The sequence below is a fragment of the Struthio camelus genome, chromosome 3, assembly GCF_040807025.1.
Source record: "Struthio camelus isolate bStrCam1 chromosome 3, bStrCam1.hap1, whole genome shotgun sequence".
Lineage (NCBI taxonomy): Eukaryota > Metazoa > Chordata > Aves > Struthioniformes > Struthionidae > Struthio > Struthio camelus.
Genome location: NC_090944.1, coordinates 92,078,700 through 92,101,538, shown reverse-complemented (window position 1 = coordinate 92,101,538; position 22,839 = coordinate 92,078,700). Strand labels below are relative to the sequence as shown.

General features: G+C 35.4%; 1 protein-coding gene across 10 annotated transcripts in view; it reads left to right on the top strand.

Moving 5' to 3' along the window:
* The window catches only part of TTC13 (tetratricopeptide repeat domain 13), a 50,498-nt gene that overhangs the window by 877 nt on the left and 26,782 nt on the right, over positions 1 to 22,839 (top strand). For 9 of the 10 annotated variants that reach the window (XR_011140302.1, XR_011140303.1, XR_011140304.1 and 6 more), the window contains exons 2-12: positions 2,988 to 3,082; positions 5,459 to 5,534; positions 7,719 to 7,789; positions 10,435 to 10,500; positions 12,186 to 12,278; positions 13,421 to 13,537; positions 14,421 to 14,531; positions 17,232 to 17,314; positions 20,158 to 20,299; positions 21,662 to 21,836; positions 22,240 to 22,396. Coding sequence is in view for 7 of the 10 variants with exons in the window: in XM_068939060.1 (XP_068795161.1) it covers positions 2,988 to 3,082; positions 5,459 to 5,534; positions 7,719 to 7,789; positions 10,435 to 10,500; positions 12,186 to 12,278; positions 13,421 to 13,537; positions 14,421 to 14,531; positions 17,232 to 17,314; positions 20,158 to 20,299; positions 21,662 to 21,836; positions 22,240 to 22,396 (1,186 nt within the window). In the remaining 3 variants the exon portion in view is untranslated. Of the gene's footprint in view, positions 1 to 2,987; positions 3,083 to 3,995; positions 4,048 to 5,458; positions 5,535 to 7,718; positions 7,790 to 10,434; positions 10,501 to 12,185; positions 12,279 to 13,420; positions 13,538 to 14,420; positions 14,532 to 17,231; positions 17,315 to 20,157; positions 20,300 to 21,661; positions 21,837 to 22,239; positions 22,397 to 22,839 lie in introns of those variants that run through there. The other variant, XM_068939064.1, reaches the window with a different exon arrangement.

Sequence of the window (22,839 nt, the reverse complement as noted above, 5' to 3'; positions counted from 1 at the left end):
CGTTCTGTAGCACAGACTTGGGAACCCCCCGTGCTCGTTAACGAGCCGCGTGTGGCTTGTTTCGCTTTCCGTTGCACTTAAATATATGTTGCTGGTGAACTGGATGCTTTGCTACCTGAACTTGGCTCTCCCAAAGATCTGCTAGTCCTCTTCAGCTTAACTGATAGCTTGAAATATAAACACAATTAAAACTATATTTTTTTATGCTTAAATATCTATAGCATCAGGATCATGTGGCTTAAGTAATAAATCTACTGGAATCTTTGGTGATGAGAATAGTGTGAGTACGCTACACGAAAATGCTAGTCTGAATCAAACGTGCATGCGCTGCAGATGAAGAAAAAAAATTAAGACAATTCAGTGTACAGACACTCAGTTACTTGTACAAGAACAATGCGATGTGTCATGACCGCTCAGCAGTCTGGGAGGATTATTTTTTCTTTTTTCATAAAGTCTGTACTCATATCAACAATTGTCCAGAGAACAGTATGCAGCTAGTGGATCAACTTAAAATTACAAAATTTCTAAAAATGTCTTGTTATGAGTTTCTGCATCTGTTTCTTTTCCTCTGTATATATGCTTTTGCCATCACAATTTAAAGATCTTTGGTTGGTTTCTGTTTCAGTCAGCTGTGTTAAGTAGATATTTTACGTCAACTGTTTTTCTGGTGGCTGTGGGGGCCAGGAGTCATAGTACACAAACATAGAAACAAATCTTGAAAGCTGTCTCAGCTGACCTCTGCTCTGAATCATTTAAGCTTAAGTATAAAACCAAAAAGACTTTCACCTAGTCTTGAGATAAAATCTCTGTAATGTACAAGTTAATAAATAGCAAAGCATTTTATTATGTTTCTTCTGTTACAAAGGCTTGAATGCTTGGCTCAAGATACCCCTTTGGAGGAGTGTGTTTGGAAGATTAGATTTTGATTTATTGATGGAACAAGACCTTGCAGGGTGAAGGCTGTTTTAGGCAGTGTGATTGGGATTGATATCAGGTATACTGCTTAAATAACTGGGTACCTCTTCTTTTTGGATACACTGATAATAAGATAGCCCTTAATTACGGGACAGCGTGCTTACTCTAAAATGCCTGTATACTGGTTTACTGCTTGCTATTTAAATCTTGTGGTTAAATAAATTGCCAGTTGAAAAATTCCCTTAAGCTGTCAGTCTTTGTTTTAGTTCAGCTTTCCCAGAAGCTGAGAATCTGGTTATCTCCATTAGTTTCTCTTTGTAGAGTAGGTCCAGGATAATTTCTCTGGTTGGTGTTTTACTTTTTCACAGAGCTGCTAATGAGACAGTGTAGGTACAAGTTTGGTTTACCTAACCTGTAGACATAGGTTAATCCATTCTTCCCTGTGAGTGAAGCAGCTTTGTTGTCCTGAGAATCTCAAGGTCTGAGCAAGGTTTTTTTTTTTTTTTTTCTCCACATGCTCTTCACCCAGAAGCTTGTAACAGACATGCTGTGGTTATTCCTTGCCACCTAACTCAAAAACTCCCTCAGTAAATTTTGGCTGTTGTGCTGAAAATGCTTCTGGAGGTAGTCCGTACCTGCACCTTCTTGTTTTTGCTCATTAAGCCAAAGATTTTACTCAGTGTGACTACAGCAATGGCTCCCAACTGTCACTGGCTTATGAGCCCTGATATAGAACAACTAATATTGTGTTAGTGATGCTGCCATGGCACAAGAGGGTAAAGTTTTGGCCAACATGAAGATTTAAAAAGCAGTGTTTAAACCTATTGCTGGCAACACTTTTTCTGGCAACTATGGGTTGTGAATCACTGTTCTTACAGGACTTTAAACTTTGACCTTCTGCTTTTCACTAGTGTTGCTTCTGTTATAAAACTGCTCTCACCAGTTATCATTTATGGCTTAACTTAGTTCCAAGTTTCTATTTACAGGGAATGCTTCTGGATGTTATTCTGACTTCTCTTTGTAAGAAGGCTGTTTCTTTTTCACTTCTAGCCTTGTACTTGTGAGCAATGAGCAGTTAACTGACTGCAGTGCTTTATATAATTAAAATAGAGAAATAGCACAGCCTGTAAAAGCAAATTAGAACTCCCTCACCACAAATCTGTCAAACTTAGCTTCAAATTTAAATTTTGTAATTTCAGCTAATGTTCTGTAAATATGCCATTTGTGATATGGAATCAAGGAGATAATACTGTTTCTTTGCTTTTTCTTGTCGCCTTTTCCAATATTTCAAGTTAGTGAGATAGTAAATTAGTGAGACTGAGTTCTGCAGTCTCACTGTGTGTGTGAAACTGTGTGTGTGTCTCCCTTCTGTGTGTGTGCGTGTGTGTTGGTTTTTGTTGTTGTTTGTTTGTTTGCTTGTTTCCTTAACAATGTTCTTCTCTACTGTGGCAACCAGCTGTCTTTGGCTGTGTCTGATTCCTGGATTTTAATTAGACTTTCTATAATGGCCTTCTTATAAAGTTCCTCACAGGTATATTACTATCTGCTCAGCCAATTATGATTTACAGATCTCTCTACTTCTTATTGTCTTTATACCTCTGTGTCCTCGACTTCCATCAGCAGCTTTTTCTCTACTCTGTGTGATCCCTTCCATTTATTCTCTTCCCTGGGGTCTGAATGGTAATTTGGTCTTTAATTTACTGAGCCAGAATATAGAATCATAGCGTCAAATCAGGACGTGTCTACTTAAAACTTTTCTTACTTCCTTTCAAATTTCCTTCCATTTTCCTTCTTAGGCCTTTTTTTCCTCCCCCATATATTTTAGTCAATAGCATAGGCAGAAGTAGTGATAAAATACGAAAACAGTCATGCCAACAATTGCTTCCCTAGCTGTGTGGATGTAGTGCTGTGTACAGAAAGCATTTCATGAAAATTCTAGCCAGCAGAGTGCCTAATGGGGAAGTTCCTAATTGTTAAAGTGAACATGAGGAAATGTGCAATGTGATAACAGAACATACATATAACTGCTTGAGTTCCTAAAGGCATTAATTTTCTTTTTTTTTTTTCCTCAGACTCATCCTTTTTGCGCTTCCATGAATCCGACTGTGACGTAAGAGGGTCTTCATCTTGTGAATCTGTGCTTTCTCTCAACACTGAAAAAATTCTGGTATGCTATAAAGAATAGAATATATTAAAAAATTAATAGATTGTTGATGGTGACAGATAACTTTACCTGCATAACCAGTTTGAATTAATTTCAAGCAAATAACTTCAAATAGAATCTATTAATTAATAGCCATAGATCCTCAAAAGACTTTGCCAATGAACTGAAGTTGCTCATGAAGGAATGATTTCATGGTACTGCAGCATGAGTCTCTAGGGCTGTCAGCAGTTTAAACTAAATGGAGATTGTGTTTCTACTAAAGGCTAACCTTCACCTGAATTAGCCTTTCAGTTAATATGGGGGTGGGGGATAGGGGATATGGCTGAGGAGGGCAAAAGTAGGTTAGTTTTTACTGAGGTTAATCACTCGGCCACCACAAAATATTTGCGAGGGTGGCAATGGTAACTTGTAATCACTACAAGAGTAACACTGTGTGCAGGTAATAAAGGCTTTACACCATATCTATATTATATTTAATAAAATACAGTAAGTAGAGAATATCCTAATGAAATAAAATTGTCTTTTGGTAGAGAGACTTCAAGAGGATTGTTACAATATTTAGATTTTTTTGCAGCAATACTGTTAGCCAACTGATCTTGAACAAATATAATCTTCGGCCTATATCAGAACGTGCGTTTGATGATCCCTCATAGGATATTAGTATAATTCTTTTGATTGTAGCTTATTTTCCAAATCAAATATTTAATAGAATGCTAATTACACACCCAGCGTGGAATCTTGTTGTATCTTGTTTTTTGTCCGTAGATGAGGAGATGCGTAGGGCTTTTTTGGAACTCCAGCAAGGATGAAGTTGTACTTCAGTAAAAGTGATTTTTTTTTTCCTCCGAGGTTAACTATAAAACAGTTACAGAAGACTAACACTTTGCAGAGTTAAATATTGAAGAACACTTTATGAAGCAAGTTTTCTGGAAATGACTTTACCTTAAAACCATTGATGATATAGAAAGGTAGTTATTGGAGGTGTGTGATTTGTGTATATATATGGTATGCAATGTAGACCTAGTTTCTTATTTGGTGTAACTGTTGAACGCTGTTCATTTTCATGCCTTTTTTTAATTGCTTTTTCCTATTATAAAAAAAATAGTTCTGGCCTGTTACTGTAGCTAAAGAACTAGGGGAACTAATAATGCACAATATTAGATTGTAACGTAGAAACCTCTAACTTCAGGAAAAACAAGGCTTGGAAAATCGGATGTATTTATTGTAGGGTGATAGCAAGTGCAATTTCTGTGCTAATCTTTCTTTCACACGCTCCAAAATATTTGTAAGACTGTAGTTGTTAAGGCAGACCAAACTTTCTTCTCATTCCTGAGACAATAGAATGAATAGGGCAGAAACTGTACAGTGGGATTTGGCCAGTTACTTTTGCAGCTGTGCATCATCGATATGTCTGTGTTGTAGACACAAACACTGGGTCTTCTTTAACTGTAACAAACCAAAAAAAGCAGAAGGGACGAGACGAAGTGGACGAGAGGAGTGAGGAGTCCTCTCGGTAGAGGAAAAGGTGAAGTTAAGATATTCTCTGAAGTTAAAGATGTTCAGATATGCCACGTATCTGAAGCAAAAGAAGAGAACTCAGCAGTGAGAGAGGTTTTGTTCCTTTCTTCTTGCTTCTTAAAACAGTTTGGAAGGCCTGTTAATCAAATGAGCATTTTGTACTTTTTTACATAAGCTGCTCTGGTAGGTTCACAGTTATCTATGGCAAACGCTTCTCAGAGAGAACAGGGTATAGTATTTCTGTATTTCTGAGGGTTTTTTTGTCAGTATTGGTTTTTGTAGATGTATTATAAGGGAACAGAAATCTTATGCTTTTTTCAACAAGTTGCAGTCTGTTTTTTGTATCTCATCTGTAACTGACATGGTTGTCCTTTTCCTAGCAAGGACTTTTTTTCCTTTAGTATGGCAGTGTTAGTTAAGCTTGTATTTATTACTGGAGCTGTTTTCTTTTCAATGGTTTATTCTTCTTTAGTCCCCTTTCCTTCCTAGGGAATGAGGGATAAATAGTGGGGTAAAGAAAATACTTTCCTACGAAGTAGCACTTGTCCTAGGAAGATGTCCAAAACTTGATGTTAAACAGATGTAATCTAGAAAGAGCAACCACTAATAAAACATTCACAATGTCCTTTCACCTGAAATGCTTGGTTAGCCTTATTTTAGAGAGGATAGCAGCAGCATCTGACTGACAATCAACTTTTCTCCCCATGGAAGATTAGGAATGAACTTGTTTTCAGTTAGCTTAGAGCAATCACGTTAGTCTAATTTTTTGATGTAAGGAATTCTCTTAAGTATGTAAGGCAGGGGTTTTCAATTAAATTCTTTACTATTGCATGCTAAACGTTACAAACTGATGTTTTACAGAGCCAAGCGAAGTCGCTTGCAGAACAAAAACGATTTCCATTTGCTACTGATAATGACAACACAAATGAAGAGTTGGGTAAGATGTCTCCTATAAGGTTTGTGCAGGTGACTTACATGCTGACTAGTAGCAGCGAATGCTTTGAAACTAAACTAACAATTCCGTAGTGACACACTAATTTTAAAAGTGGTCCAAAAAAAGGCCAGTGAGCTTTCTTTGCTTAAACAAAGAGAATCTCTTCCTAATAATCCTTTCTGCTTTGCTCACTAGGACTCGTCACCCTATCTGCTTAAGCAAGTATTCAGAAAGCATTTTGGTTAAATCCTGTTAAACGATCTCCACTACTTCCTGCTTCTCTTTTTCTCTCATTGTTGATGACTAAAACCATTCAGACATCCAGAAAAACATACCAAGGAAATAAACTTTCTATCAAGCATAGATCTTGAATTTATTTCCACTCCTGTTGCACTCTTCCTGTCAGATTGCTGTCCTTATTGCTTATAAGCTTATTGCTTATCCTCTGTAGGGAGCAGAGGTATTATGCAGCAGCAAAGAGATGGTGAGGGTGTATTTCAGGGAAGAGTGTGAAGCCTTTTATATAAGGGCAAAAGGGGGCTTTCCTCATAAGTTGTCTGACAAAGTTAAAACCACTGAGTAGTTTTTTTTGGCATGACTTTCTGCTCCAAGGATTTTCTCAGCAAAATTTGACGGCTTAATCTTTTTTTCTGCCGTATTCCTAGCATGCATAGTTATATTGATGGAATCCTGAACTTCCATCCAGTAGAAAATATTTAGAGCTCTTACTATCTTCTGTATGGAGCTCACAAGACTATACCAGAAGGTCCTTATCCTCATATTTGGCTCTGCAGGCTGGCACCTGCCTATGTACTTCAAGTATGTCATCATGTGAAGAGCCTGGGTCCTTCTTGTGTGTGTGTGTGTGTTCCTTCTGGTACCTTTTTTGAGGAAAAGAAATGTTTCACACAAGAATGTGTGAAATGTTGGGGCATTTCTAGGGCGGTAGTGGTTTCCAATATTTGGACTAATAGACCACTGTTAACCCTGGATTTTCATAACAAAATACAAATGTTTGTCACTTTTGTAGTACTTCAAGATGAAAAGGTGAATTTAAGAGATAAAATTTAAGAAGCTACTGTATCAACTACTAGCTGCCAATGACTTCCTGTAGCCTTATAGACATAGTCTGCGGCCTCCTGCGTTTTGCCAAGAGTCCTTTAACTAATCACTCTTCATTAACTCAACCATGCTCGCGTTAAGAAAAAAAAAGGGAGGAAGCAAGGTGATTTATTTTGTTTTGTATGTCAACTGTTTCATGTTCTGAGACCATAAGTCATCAGTGATCTTAAGAACTGTGTAAGTTTGGAAGAGAATGAAATGAAGAAAAGTCCAAGAGCTCTTTAACCTGTCCTTGACTCTCTCAGTTTTCTTTTTGTTTGTAGCAGTGCTACGTGTTTGCAGCAAGCGAAGCTTTCTATGTTGAGAATTTCATTTTCCAGAAATGGTAACTTCAGTCACACAAGTGCAATCACAGCTTTTCAAAGTCTTGTGACTTGACTGTATTTTTCTAGAAACTGGAGGTTACAAGCGCATGTTTCTAAAACAGTGGTCTCTTTCTTTTCCAAATATGTAATCCGTGGTCTGAAGAGGGGATGCCAGAGCTGTTCCAAATAAAGCTTTTCGTATTTTAACAGGAGTAAAGCTTTTGTAGTTCTACAATCTCATTCTTATAAACAGCTGACTCAGTTTAGTTGTAATTTTTTCCAGATAATTGAAGAAAAGGAAAAAATTAGTGTGAGCTAGTGGGGTGTAGCAAAACGTATACAGACAAGTAAAATCAGACACTTTCTAATGGGAGTATCTGAAAAGTGTTAGTCTCATTTACCATTGAGAAAGCATTTAGGGCCAACAAAAGGGATCAAAGTACTTTTTATGGTCTTAAGTACTTCAGAAGCTAACAGGAACCTTTCCTGAAGAACTTGCAAAAACAGGGTGGGGGAGGGGAAGAATAAGGAGGAAAAAAGCAAAACCTGAAAAAGAGCTCTGATGAGTGCAGTATGAATTAATAATTCATGAATGCAAGTTAGTGGTTGAGGAAAGTAATTGCAGTGAAAGTTCAGAAGCCATGAGACTTTAACACTTCAATGCAATGTAGGGACTTTCATTATATACCACAGAATTTTAAAATGTATACAGGTCAGATGTTTTGCACTGTTGTACTTAACGTTTGTAATCTTTTGTTAGCAATTGCCTATGTGTTGATTGGCAACGGCCTGTATGATGAAGCCATACAGCATTTTTCAACAATGCTGCAGGTAAGTTTTCTGTTTGGAGCCCGTATGTTAAATATAGTATTTGAGGGAGCAAATAACTTTATAAAATACATGTTTTGAAATTATCCCTTACAATATGGCTTTTACTAAAATGGATCCAATTTAGGATTTTAAAATGAGAGTATTTATTCTGTTTTCTGTTCATTTTGCATGTAAGTATAAGCACACTCTTAAAATCATGTGATTCAGATAGCCTGATTAGTTGGTTTACGTTTTCCTCATCTATTGGAACAAACTTTTTATGACGTTTTGGCAAAAAAGAGGACTTTTCAGAAACCTGACCTGCACAAAGTTGAAGTTCCATTAATTGTTGTCTTAATGTGTAGACTGAGATCTCTTAATGTGTGTTTTTTTTGGCTACAGTTAGCATGTTGCCAGTAACATAAGGAGAAAACTGACAGAGATCACATATTGCTAGTGGCAAGTACTACATTGCTATCTCAATAATAAATGCTGTTGCATGCCAGGTTAATCCTTCTTCCTCAGTGGTAAGAATTTGAGTTTAATATTTAAGCAAAATTCAACTAACTCTCCAAGATATTTTTTTTGATCAAGAGGTACAGAATTTAGAATTTTCTTCTGCGAAGTAGAAGCTAGCCGCTTAAAAACTTGCAAGCCTCAACTAAAGCTGATTTCTAAATACTGCATTTTTATGGCTAAGAACCTGTGACTGCCAGAAGCGTGAGAATGCATTTCAGTCTGCTCTGGTTGTAAGCACACAAATGCATGCTATAAAGTAATAATGCAAATACTGGCATGTGATTTTTAATTCAAATGTCACATAGCTCATACTTCAATTTATTGAAGGTATACTAATTTAATGAAGTTATTCTAGGGTATTTATCAGGAGGACAGAAAAATGTGAACCAGAATTTTTTCAGATATATGAGAAACCTCTATTGTGAGTTTGTTTCTAATGGGAGGGAATGATTTTTCTGGTGAGAAATGCTGCTTTAAAGATCACTTACAAATTATTCCCTGCCTCCTCTTGAATAAGAAGGAAACTTAATAAAAAAAATGAAGATAAGCAAGATATAGCAACTGTCGAAAGAAATTGTGAAAAGCATGTATATAATACAGTAGAAAATTTACAAAATTTGTAATGCGCACATTTCGGTAGAAAAGAATATTGTGCTTATTGGATGTCTGAAAAGATGTAAAGTGGTGGTAAATGCCCATTTCCTTTTCCATAGAGCAATTACAAGTATACATCTAGTAAGTGTTTTAATACTCACTTTAACAAAAGAGCGCTTATTTAGCTGCTGTATTAAAATAGGAAAGTTACCCAAAGTTGACATTGGTAAGTGTACACTTGGAAATAACTCAAGCCTGGCAAGCTGTCAGCATTGGGTATACCACTTACCTGTTCTTTACTCGATGAAATACTTGTTTCTTGGCAAATATCCTGGTTAAATGAGACCAGGCCTATGCTACAAACTTTTGTAGGACAGCTGTTGCAGATGTGAAGACGTGATCCCTGACTGGCTTTCAGGGGAACCTGTTTGTGTAGACGTAATTGTGCCAAGAAAACTAGTTTTGCAGTTGTGACTCTCTAAATTTGGAGGAAGAATCATGTCTGGAGTAAATTATATTGGAAAATAAGTGGCTTTACTAGTGTAAGATGCATCCATGTAAGTGCTCAAGTTCAGCAAACTGTTTAAGACCTATGTCTTTGGAAGGCTAAGGGCTTAAATCTCAACCAAGGAACATCTACTTGCATTTAGCAGAACTGTTTGGCAGAATGCCTCCAGTTTAGTTTGTTTATTATCACTTCACTGACATTAGACAGTCTTACCAATGTCTTACCTTTACTGATGAGGTTACAAGTAATAAAGTTGTGACAGGAGAGTATACTAATGTGTATGCACCTTCTGGTAGGTGGTAACTGATACTGTAACTGCACTCCGATTACCCTGAGTAGATATACACAGGGCAGCGCTTCAGAAATAGCGCTGTCAATGGGATGGAAAAGCTTTTTGTCAAAAAGCAGCGATAGATGAAGCCGATATGATTACTTTCGTTGTTGATTAAATAAAGTCATTTTGGTGTCTCCGACACTTGGTATCAAAACTTCCTAATTTAATTCTATCCTGTTAATTATTCATGTTTATGTTTAAATAACATATGCCACTTCTATAAAAGGAAGCTTGCACCAGCACCAAAAGTCAAAAAAGCAGAGCTTTGTACTTGAACAGTACTCCTTATTTCTGTTTCCTTTTGAATTATAAAACTAAATCATAGATACAGGCAGAAGGAAAGAATTCAAAAGTATGCATACAGTTTTTGTGTCACCTTTTTAAGTTGGACATTTTTGCTATAAGTCATGGTTAGAAAAAGTGTGAATATGGTTATTTCTTATGTGAAGTCTGTTATCTCCCTTCAAATTTGATGGGAGATGTTTAGCTCGTTTTCCAAACAAATCCTCCAGAACAATTCCAGCAAATTACAGTGAAAGTTGTGAGCATATGAAAGTATGAGCTGTAATAGAGTCTGTTTAATACCTTTGCTTGGCAACTATGTTTGTTTACTATTTAATATCAGCAAGAATTAAATACATGTTGAAGAAAGATACCTTAGACTTTCTTTTTTTTAGTAATGATTATTGTATTTATTTTTAATCTGAACAGGAAGAGCCAGAGTTGGTTAGTGCAATTTATGGACGAGGGATAGCATACGGGAAAAAAGGACTACATGTGAGTAGCTAATTATTTAAATTAATGTCTATCTGAATTATTTGAATATAAACTATAAGGAGGCATTTGACAGTTTGAACTAGATTGATTAGACCTTAATGGGTACGTCTGGGAGTCCTTGTGCTGTCCTACTACAGTGGTGCTGAAGTGTGGCATTTCCTTTCCTCGGTAGATGCCCTCTATAACACAAAGAGAGTCCAGTGGTCCATACTGCTCGGAGCACGGTGCGTGAAAGTAAAGCAACGTAAAGCAAAGATGCCAAAGGAGAGTACAAGCACGTTTTTGAGTGGTAGATTGCCAGGTGGAAACTGGCCTCTTGAAAGAGTTATGTAATAAGATAATGGGCAGCATCTTGCCTCTCTTAAGAGGCAGGTTTCTGAAGTCCCACTGAAGTGACTGCACACTTAGTCTGTACTTGGAAGTGAAGAAGTCTTTTATGGCACTTCAGAAAGATTGCTGGCTCTTGTCAGTCAGTAGGCTTTACATCATCTCTTGATTTGTCTTACCTCTTGACAGTGTATACCTCCTTGGTTTTATACAAAAATATTTGAGGTTAAATTACTTATTTTGAACTCTGTATTGATATTAGCTATGCAGTATGATTCTGCTTTTTTTTCTAAACACGCGGGTAGACTAAACAGCTCTTTCACATTAATACAATTTCACGTAGTTGAACTTTGTTTTTCAAAAAAGAAAAATATCTTAAGTGCCTACAAGGTAAAGAAAAAACTCAAATGTTTTTATCAGTTACAGCTGACTGCTCAATTTCCTGAGCAAACATAGGTTTAAAAGTAGACTGTGGTCCATGTAGTTTTTGTTTCTCTAGCCTGCTGAATCATGATTTGAGTGGTTGCTGGAATTCTAGAAGGCAGATCAGTTGAATAACTCCTTGAAAATGTTCATGGTGCAGAATCTTTAATTCTGTAACAGTTCTGACAGGAGCTTGTCTGTCATATTTGCATGTTTCTTAGCACCAGTAAGAGTTTTTTCTTCTCAGTTTTGGTATACTTTGATACAGCTTCAATTCATGGCTTCTGCAAGCAGCACTTCCGGGACTAAAACGTGTTTATCTCATGCAGAATTTCTTTAACTTCAAAAAGAAGAAAAAGACCAATGAAACCTGATACAGAACTTGCTATATAACCATTTTCTATAGAAAAAGTAACTGCTCCCAACCTACAATGTTTTGAGGGTAGTATAATAGTTTAAAAAGATAGGCAAGATACTGACACCATCAACCCATTCCCCAGCATGCTTGGATTAGGTTATAGACAGTACTGATGAAAATGCTGATGTTGGAGTTCTAGTTCAGTTAACTGCATACATAGTTGCGTTGATACAGTTCAAGAAGGAACTGCGTGAGAACTGGAGCCAGCTTTGCTGCTAAGAGTACCTGTGGAGTTGTAACCTTTATGTTCATTCACAGTTATATTAGTAGAGTAAGTTAGTAGAGGGGTACAGCACGAAGATCAGTACAGAATATTTTTGTTGTTGTTTATAGCAGATAGATTTTTTAAAAAAATTATTGTATGCTGCATCTTAATCTTGTTAGCAAAGATTGAAGAGTGTTTAATGTAAACTGATGTACTTCCAAAATCTTAGCTAAAGTAGCTGTGCTTCAATCTTGAGAGTATACTGCTGTAAATATACTTATTTGTTTAGCTTGTTTGTTTTCTTCTGTTCAGGACATGAAAAATGCTGAACTTGCTCTGTTTGAGCTCAGTAGAGTGATTAGCCTGGAACCAGATCATCCTGAAGTATTTGAACAGCGAGCAGAAGTGAGCAATTTTGTCTCTCTTTTCAGAACTTTGGAAGAGGTTGAAATTCTGAAATGTTTTCAAGTATTTCTTTGCTTATTTAATGACTAAAGCTCTTACCTGGTGTGTTTTTTGTGAACATTCCTCCTTGTTTAAAAAAAAATGCAAATTTGCTCTAAAATAATATGATTTGTGGAATTAGTTTTAGAATAAAACATATACTATATGGAGTTACTGTAGCCAACAGAATAGCATATGTTATGTGTAAGTACTTAGTTTTTGACTGAATGGATGCAACATTATGCTTTTTAAAAAGCATAATGAAATAAAATATCACTTAAGCCTAATGTTTGCACTTAGTGTCACCTCAGTAAATTTATAGTTAGGATGAGTGAGTAAAATGCCAAACAAGGAATGTGTTTTTAATTGAACACTTTGGTATTTCTGTTCACAAATATAACTGGAATATAATTCAGATACAGTTGCTTTTAATTTTAAAAATCAATTTTGCTTGGCCAATTAAATTACAGAAAATCAATTTCAAGAAAATCTTTGTGCTTCCTTTTTTTTTCAATCAAGAGAATAAATATTCATTAACCCCAGAACACTATAATGATGGTAATTGCCCTAACATGAAATTGTAACTCAAAATTTTCTTGTTTTTAATGATTTGGAAATACCATAACTAATCTTGATCTAGAAATGTAGAAGTTGAGCATTCAAATAACTGGAAAATAAACAGTTTTCCATTGGAAAAGTCTATTGTGGCAAAATTAAGATGGCTTATGAGAATATTTTAATTAAGTTTTCAGTTGAATGTCTTGAAACCACTTGAAATGGTTGTTGTATTGCTTGAATTGCTTTGACTGACTTGTTTTTATTTGGACTACTATATTTCTTCAAGTGGTGGTGATGATGTTGAAGTATATTGATATTTAGGGGGGAGGGAAAAATTTTCACGTTTTCTCTTTGATAAGTGATAAAGAAAAATAAATTCTGTTATCAATTTCAGTATTTAAGTTCAGTTGTCCAGTCTGTTCCAGCAAATACCCTCATTCTGTTATAGCTGAACTTAAAAAAGAGTCATCTTCATATTTCTAAAACTAGTGTTTGTTCTATTCAGCCTGTTCTGTCTAAACTAAGTACTTATTTTGGACTCTTAGATATTATCCCCACTAGGCCGAATTAGTGAAGCATTATCTGATCTCACTAGAGCTATTCAGCTGCAACCATCGGCACGACTCTACAGGCACAGAGGTACCCTTTACTTCATATCTGAGGTTAGTGGATTTGGTGCATTCTGGTTTTTTTTTTTTTTTTTTGGTGTGTGAATGGGGAGGAGTGGGGTTGTATGTTTGTTTGTTTTTTTTTTCTTCCCCTCTAAGGATCAGTTGCTACTTTTGTTCAAGAGCACCTTTCCTATTTAAAAACAAAAAATTCATTTTTTGATAGTTGACTTCTCAACAGTTCAGAGGTGTCCTTCAGGCATTTCATCCGCATATCTATTTAATGCGCAGAAGCAAACGGCAAGTACATGTTTTACTTGCAGGCGTGTCTAGGGTTGTTTTGTGTGTTTGAGGAATAGGACATGGATAAATAAATTTGATGTGATTTTTTTTTTAACTTACAGCTGTGTTTAAGGAGTATTGTTAAATGGCTACCTAAAAAGTAAGTGTGTTACAGCCAAGGCATTAACTGCCATATATACTGAAGAAGAAGAAAAAGAAGAAGAAGGGGGAAAAAAAAAAAAACCCTGCAGAAAATGATAATGTCCTATTTTGCTATGGACTCTGTTTACCTTGGTGTTCTTAAAGTTACTTGTTTTACACTAAATTGTATCTTCAAAAACTGTCTGTACACTAAATATCTGATATCCCACTTTATTTTTGTGATTTCACTCTGCTTATTTCCAGCTGTTTTTTCCATTTACTTTACTGTGTTTTATACAGCAGTTGCTGAAAAGAAAGTTGGAAGTGTATTGTGCATTCCTTATTCTTTGCTCTTCTGAGTAGCAGTTGGCAATCACTGCTGCTTACCGCTGACATTAACTTCATATACTAAACAAAACTCTGCGGTTCATTTTTATCAAGATACAAGTATATATTCCTCTTTATTCGTATGGCGTTTCCTCTGTCATCTAAAATCTACTTTTTTTAATCTCAGGATTATGCAACAGCCCATGAAGACTTTCAGCACTCATTGGAACTAAACAAAAATCAGCCCATAGCTATGCTTTATAAAGGCTTAACCTTTTTTCACAGAGGACTTTTGAAGGTAAAATTATGTTTACTAACGGTACATAAAGAAAAATGGCCTCTATTCAAAGTTACTTTGATAAAATACTTGTAGAAATTTGATAGGTATTGATATACGTATTTTCTCTTACATAGGAAAGATTTTTAAAACGAAGGACTGCAAGCAAAATCAAGTGATTTTTTTGGCATGTTAAATCTGTTTGGTTTGCTGAGAATCTAATACTTCATGATATGACATGGAAGTACTGTGGGTCTAGCTGGATCTTTGTGAATCAGTGACAACCGATGATGTATTTTAGGGGGTGGCTTCAAAGGTGTTTGTATTGTGCACGTCCATTAAAATTTGTATAATTATATACAATAGCTATATTCAAAATTTCTTTCCATGAAATGGAAACTGTCTAGTTATTGTGAAAGGAAGAGGGATGAACAGAAAATAATGTTAAATTCCTCCTTGCGTGAGGTAATCAAAGAAACCGTTGATAGGAAACCCTGCTGTATCTCGGTTAAATGTTGGTTCTTAAATATGTAAATTGAGGGAAGGTAGTCGCTCAATGAGAGTAAACTCTCCCCATCTTTTTTTAATGTTTCATGATTTTCTTACTCAAAACTTTCCTATGTTTTAGTTTGAATAATGTACTTGTTTCTTGCTTGTTAAGTATAGGAAGATACTGCTGCTCTTTCTCTGAGGGGAGAGTAATTAGACAAGTTTTCTGAAATCCTCAGTTTGAAAAGTGAGGGAGCAACCATGTGGTTCCTAACTTCCAACAGTGGAGAAGCTTTTGTGAGCTCTGCTGACTCCTGATGCTTAGAGGAACAAAATATTTGCTCTTGGACTCTTCTGGATTCCATCGCAGTATAGAAGCTACAGTTGCCATATAGATATCTTGCTGCATGTCTTCCATGTATCCCTCTTTCCATCTGCAAACTCACCTAGCTTCTTGTTGCACTTGGAGGAAAAAAGAGGAAAACTACCTTGATGGGTCAGACTCTCTTTTGAAAACTGAAGTAGCACAGGAACTCTCAGTCTTGCACGAAAGTCTGATCAGCCTTTGGGGAAGTGTGCCGCTCACCGACTTGCCAGTTTATTTCTTGCAGTGTCCTAGGACAACTGTGGCATGCTCTTATTCTAATTTTTGATATAGCACAACTGAGCTTAAACTGAGTCTTGATGAGATTGCTCTTCGAAGTGGATGCATGCTTCTAATCAGAGCAGTAATTTTTAACGAACAACTGTAACCAAGATAGGGGAGCTTAGCCAGTTCTGGCATTTAGAACTGGAGCTAACTTAATATTCTGAACACTTATTCTCTTGCCTTTATTCCAAATCCTTCACTGCCTCTGGGCAGTGAAGTCTGAATTTCTGATCTTTGGTCTGGACAGTAGAAAGCCCAGAAAGTGATGATGGAAATATAACTCACCAGGATAAACAATGCTTAAATTTGCAAAGTAGAAGCAATGCTTTCTCCTTTCAGATATGCAGATCCATGCATTTCCCCCTCTTTGTCCCCCCATTTTTTTTCTTGAAGGAGGAGTCCTGCCAATTACTGCTCTTTCTTCCCTCTCTAATATATTACTTCTGAGAGATTGTAAGCAAGTGGCTTTGCGTGTCCAGGTATGCCTTGATCTCTAGCTATCCTCTCATAACTCCCCATTAGGTTCAGGCTGCCTCTTAAAGGAAGGTCCTCTGTTGGATTATACTAGACTTACAGAAAATTGTTAAGATTTGGAGTTTTTTTATTTCTGAGTGAAAAGAGGCGGTCAATAATCTGCTAGCGTTTAACACTTATCTAGATGATTTGAGCCAGTCAGTAGGCAATTAGCTTATATTTTTGTTCAAGAAACATTCGTAGTGCTTGTACTGCACAGAATATATTTGATACTTTTTATAATTAGATCTTTCTAGACTCCCTGAAGATACTTATGATGCTTTTCTTACGGCATTTAATCTCTTGTATTATAGTAGACTTCAAGATATCTTTTGGGTGTTCCTTTGTAATATAAAATAGTTGCTTATTTCATCCTCAGTTGTAAGTCTCAATACTGTCTTTGATAACATGGTTAGCCAGTCTAGTTTAAATACCTAAGCTCTTCACTGAATCTTTTGGTGGAAAACGTTTGTTTGAACTTATATGCATATATTATGTTTGGCTGTTTTATTTTTATGCCATTCTGTTTCTAACAACAGCAGTACATAATCTTGTATGGAGATGATCTCTTTAGTCCCTCAACAGAGTTTTTACCAACCCTGTGTAGTTAACACAGAACTCAAAAAACCAATAATGGTAGAATGCAAATGTGAAGGATTTTTTTTGAACTGCAAAATTTAAAAGGTGTGCTACATCAATCAAGCAGGAAGGCTGTAAAGAGAGGCTGTGTTAAAGAACTAGACTGAACTTTAAAAGCAAACACTGAAGGAATTCCATCAGTGAATTCTCCTAAAATGCTGAGAAGAGTTTATTCCCATAGTATGTTATAAAAGAGACAGAAGAATTCCGGCTAATGCTTTAATTAAATTGTAAAGATTGTTACAATATTTTATTTGTGTCACTTGGTGATTTTTACTGTATAGATTTTGTAATAAATTTATGCCTTTTTTGTACCTTCCGAAGACTTTAATGAAAAACTGTAAATCCATGGATAGCATTTACTGAAGATACTGCATCCATTTAATTTTAGCAAGTGACAAATTATTTTGTCTGTTGATGTTTTCCTATAGGAAGCCATTGAATCATTCAAAGAAGCTCTGAAGCAGAAAGCAGACTTCATAGATGCATATAAAAGTTTGGGACAAGCCTACAGGTAATCAGACTTAGAAACTTTTTTTCTGAATGTGTTTTCCATCTGGTCATGTTCTTTAAAGCACAATCTGTTTTACACATTTGTTACAAAACCGTGCAGAATCGTGTATATTTGGTAGCTCTTACAGCCGGTATAGCTATGTCAGGATGTGCTCAATATGAGTAATCTTCAGGTTTGCTTTGTAGTTTTAATTCAGTGTCTAGTAGTTCTAAATGAAAACATGAGGTGAATGATCGGTTTCAATAAGGTGCGTTTTAGGTATGCTAAATGATTTCAGTGATGGAGGTATTTAATACAAACAGCATGTAGGTGTTTAGTTTGATTAATATGCTCATTAGCTGCCTTTTGAGATTGTTGTACTATTTAAACTTATGAAGAACTCATTACATGCTGTGTGTGTCATTTTTATAGTATCAGAGGTCTGCTAGATCCTATACCAATTAATCTCTCTCGCAGCAAAGATATTTATAGTTTTGAGAATTGAGCTAATTTCCTTTTAATGGCGACTTGTAATTTCTTACATATCAACTAGATTTAAAAAATTGTTATCTTGATTAAGTGGTAAGGTTATGAGTCATTTCTTTGTTCTGTTAAATTGATTTCTCTTTTTAATGTAAATTAATTTGCAGTTTAATAAAATATTTCTTTAAAGGTGGTCTGCCGATAATCACTAAGGAGAAAAGTACATATAGCTTGTTTATAACAAGGACATAAACACGTCATCAACAAAATATCTCTGCCTGTACATTGTAGGTCGTCTTTTCCCAGCCCACTGTCTCTTGTCAGTTTATTTCATATTTTAAGCTTTTATTTTTGGAAAGCACTGTTCTGCAGCATAAATGCTGCTGCTGCTTAAATAGTTTTTGTTTATTAAGAGCTAATTGGGAGTGGTGGTACAAAAACATTATAAATTTAGATGTTAATTACATAATAATGTGCTATTTTTCTTCAGGCTTCATGCTTTACCGAAAGCAGCATCAATTAAATTGATTTGATTTTTTTTTTTGTATTATTTGCTGTATGGACTTGTGCCTTGTTTGTCACAGCATCTAAATTCTGAACTCGATATAGAGCCCCCAACTTCTTCATGAATTTTTCTATGGGATTTGTTATTGTGGTGTCTGAGTACTTTCTAGACATTAATGAATACTCAATAATTCAACTTGGAAGATAGACCTTCTTACATTTCCAATAAAATCTTTTACTTTTTTCATTTGTATTTTGATGTGTGACTGTGTCTCTGATCAGATATTCCATCCTGTGCCCAAGAAACCTTGATGTGAAGACGCTGCGCTTTGAAAGGGGAAGGGGAAAGCAAACTTTAAAATGATTCAATTTCCAATAGACTGTTGCTTTACAATGCAGAAGCCACTTAACCAGAATATTGCGAATAAGCACGTTTGTTCTCCCCTCCCCCCCTTTTTTTTTAAACCTCTGAAAGTCCTATGGTCTTTAGGAAATGTTGGAGGAAGGAACGTCCAGAAGTCTGCCTCTTCCCAAAGGGTAGAGACCAGAAGAATAGAATTTCCCCTGGTGGGATGGAAATTCATAAGGTGACTGAAGGTCCCTGAGAGTCTCCATCAGCCCTGACTAAAATCATATAATTTACAAGGAAGGCTTTAGAGCTGGTCTTACCAGATTTATTTATTTTTTTTTTTAAACACTTAATGTTCAAAGCACAACTGTTGTTGGCTCATGTAAACGCTCAGCAGTTAGATAAGAGAATATTGTTTAGCAACTGAGGAGACCATAACTGGAGGCCAACTATGAAAAAATGGAATTACTTTCCCTGGAGCACTCGGGTGTTGCAACAGATGTAGAAATAAAATCTCCTTTTTCCAGGGCAGCGCTCAGTTAACATTAGCTATCACAGTCTCCTTTCTTTCTAAAATGCTATATTTTATTAAATTCAACTCTTCTTTCTCCTGCAACAAATAAGTTTCAAGTGTCATGCTTAAAAAGGTACTTTAAAGACATTTTTAGAGTAGAAGTGGGCAACTCTGAGCCTCTAATTTGACCTGCACACTATGAGTTATAGCATTTTACCTATTAAATCCTGTTTCAAGTCTAGCAACTTTTTTGTTTGAACATGTATTTAGACCTAAAGAGCTGTGGATAGTCACTATTCTATCTAAAATTTCTTTATTGTGAAAGTACTTAAAACTAGTTATTTGCTTCTTTTTTTTTTTTTTTTAGCATTGGTCTTGTTCGGGTCAATTTCATTTAATTTCATGTGGAATTAAACTTCATGACCTTGGATTTTAAAAATCGATATAGTAGATTAAGAAAAGAACACAACCTATTTTTTTCTTCAGTTATTTATTCTTGATATTATATATTGATATAGTAGCTATTTTTACTAAAAGTTGTCCTGCACATGGAGCAATTCCAGTCAACACTTGCTTAGTTTCAGCTTTCAAACACCATGTACTTTCTTGTTCTTCAGCATCTGAATAGTCTGAATATAAAAAGTGTTTTTGTTCGGAAGTAAGAAAGACTTGTCATAGATAGTCTTTTCCAAGAATGCTTTTTGTCAGTGTTTTGATTCTTTAAATATCGTAGATATGGTTTATGTCCACTCAGAATTAGAAAACTTGTGGTCCAAAGTGGTTGCATATCAGAGTACACGTTTCTGTAAGTGAAAAACTCTGGACATCTGTTTTGTTATTACCACTGAAAAACAGTTGCAGAATTACTGTTTTTGTTAAAGAAATTTTCCCTGAGTACCATGTTCCTTTTTAGTGAAATCCCCTGTGGCCTCATTAAAACAACTTTTAACAAATAATTTTATTGTCCCTATTGCTTTCTGTATTCTTCACTTTACACTTTCTGGAATTGCCCAGAGAGCTTGGCAACTTTGATGCTGCTGTGGAGAGCTTCCAGAAGGCTTTGCTGCTAAATCAAAATCATGTTCAGACATTACAGCTCAAAGGAATGATGCTTTATCATCATGGTAGCTTAGATGAAGCATTGAAGAATTTTAAGGTAAGCAGTATAAGGCCCTAAATAAATTCAAAATGTAAAGTATGTATTTAAGTATGTAAGTAATGTATTTAAGTACGACTAAAATACAACAAATGCAATAAAATCAGCACATTTCAAGACTTTTCATTCTGAATGTGAATTCAAATGTGTATTTGAATTAAAAAATCAGCTTTTGTGAAGTCCTTTGTACATGATGTAAATGATCTTACAGTTTTTAACTGAAAATCAAATTTGCGTAGAACAAAGATACTTCCTCTGCTTCATGAATTTCTAAAACCAAGTTCTGATTGAAAGGTTTTATCTGTGTGTTTTTCTCTTCTTTTTTTTTTTTTGAAATCGGTAATTGCATTCTTGCTGATATTTTAGTTTGGGGTGGACCCTAACGATTTTTAATATCTGGAAGAAGAAAGGATTTAGGGTGTTTTCGTTTTTTAAACTTTAAAATAAACATATGAAGATCCAGTATTTATCTGATTTTTCTGATTTCCCCCCTATTATAAAACAACTCACAATTTCTAGTGATTCTTTGAGCTTGTGAAAATGTGTGTATTTCCATAGGTAAACAAGTCTCATCTCTCTCTGTTTCTCCATTGATATTAAATAATACTGTCATTTTGCAAACAAAGCATTAAAGGCACATGTTGTAGTCATGTGTCCATATCCTTAAAACAAGGAATGAAATGAGACATGGGAACAATTACATCTCTTTCTGAATGAGATGTGATTTCATCTCATTCAGTTTTTGTAAATTATTACATGCTGCGTGTATATAACACAATTTGTAAATACTGATGTATCTGAAACGACATTTCAACTTTTAAGGTGAAGATACTCTTGTAAAGAGAGATAATTGTTACAAGAAGAATCAGGGCGTTAATTGTAAAGGATGAATATGAATTTGATAAGTGATTAACCTAAATAGTTGACTGCAATGTAATAAGTTGTACTCATGCGTGAGTTAGCCAAGATGCTGATGGAAGAAATGGCACAATATATATGTTGAACTATTAAAAAAGGACTTTTTACTAATATCAGTAGCGTGTTTCGTCTAGTTTCCTTCAACTAATGAAACCTTTGTGGTACTAATACCATTGAAGTAAAAATGATTTATTTTCATAATTACTAAAGTGTGATCAATCGCATATGGCAGTTCCTTTCTTTAATGAAACTGAAAATATTTTTCTTACCTTTGCTAGCAATTTTAGTACTTAGTGTCATTTGAAAGAAAATAGTGATGGAAAGTGGAGCTTAGGAATCAGTAAGTCTTTTCTCTGGTACAGGTCCTCTGGGTAACTCTAGATTGTTTGAAGAAACTTATTATCTGTCTTGATTTATTAGTGCTTTGTTTCTTTAACCTCCTAGAGGTGTCTCCAGCTAGAACCATACAATGAAGTATGCCAGTATATGAAAGGTCTCAGCCATGTTGCAATGGGACAGTTTTATGAAGGCATAAAAGCTCAAACTAAAGTTATGTTAAATGATCCACTACCAGGCCAGAAGGCCAGCTCAGAATATCTGAAAGTAAAATACCTCCGAGGTAAGTTGGAATCCTCAGAGAACCCTGTCAGTGCAAGCACCATGCTTATAGTTATAGCCCATTTTCAAGAAACCTTCATCCTGCATTCCCGAGCCCTGTTGAGTATGCCTGTTTAAAAATGCACACTGATTTTTATTTCCTAAAAATATTGTTTAAAAACTGGGACATGCAGTACAAGTTTTCGAGTAGCAGTAAAGAGTGCTGTGATACTTCTAAGCTAAACTAGACTTATTTCTGCCTTGGAAATTAGCTAATAGCAAAATTAGATGATTTGACATTACTTTAATAAGGTATTACTGTTAGATAACTGACAAGTGTATAATCTGTTTTGAGTTTTTGTTTAATTACGTAAGTAGGCTGCTTATGCGAATAGTATTTAATTTATTGCATTTCTTTCCTCCAGAGTATTCTAGATACTTGCATGCACATCTGGATACCCCTCTTACAGAGTATAATATTGATATAGATCTTCCTGGAAATTTCAAGGATCACTGGGCCAAAAATCTTCCTTTTCTTATAGAAAATTATGAAGAACAGCCAGGATTGCAGCCACATATAAAGTGAGTCTTTTTCTTCTTTTCTTAAAGTATCCGCCAAGTGATTTTTTGTTTGACTTTTTAAAGTACTGTTCTGAGGTATTTATATCAGTGCAAATGTGTACTACTGTATGAAAGTGGAATTACATAGAGCATGTAAGTCCTTGTCAAAATCACACAGACTGCAGTTGATTTAGCTCTTAAAAGAGAAAAAATGAAACCTTAGAATGATTTTCTTCATTTCTGTCTTCATGTAATCAAAGAGTATTGTTTCACATTATGCAACCTCTGCTGATTAACTATTCTGTTTCTCTTTGCCGTTAATGTTAAGGCATTGATAAATTTGAGATATTCAGTGCATTGTTCTGTAGTACCCCTTTTACATTTTCTTGCTGTAAGTGTAATTTGCCTGACGCTAAGTAGTTTTTAGTGACAACTGGGACTCACTGGGAAAAAACTTCTCCAGA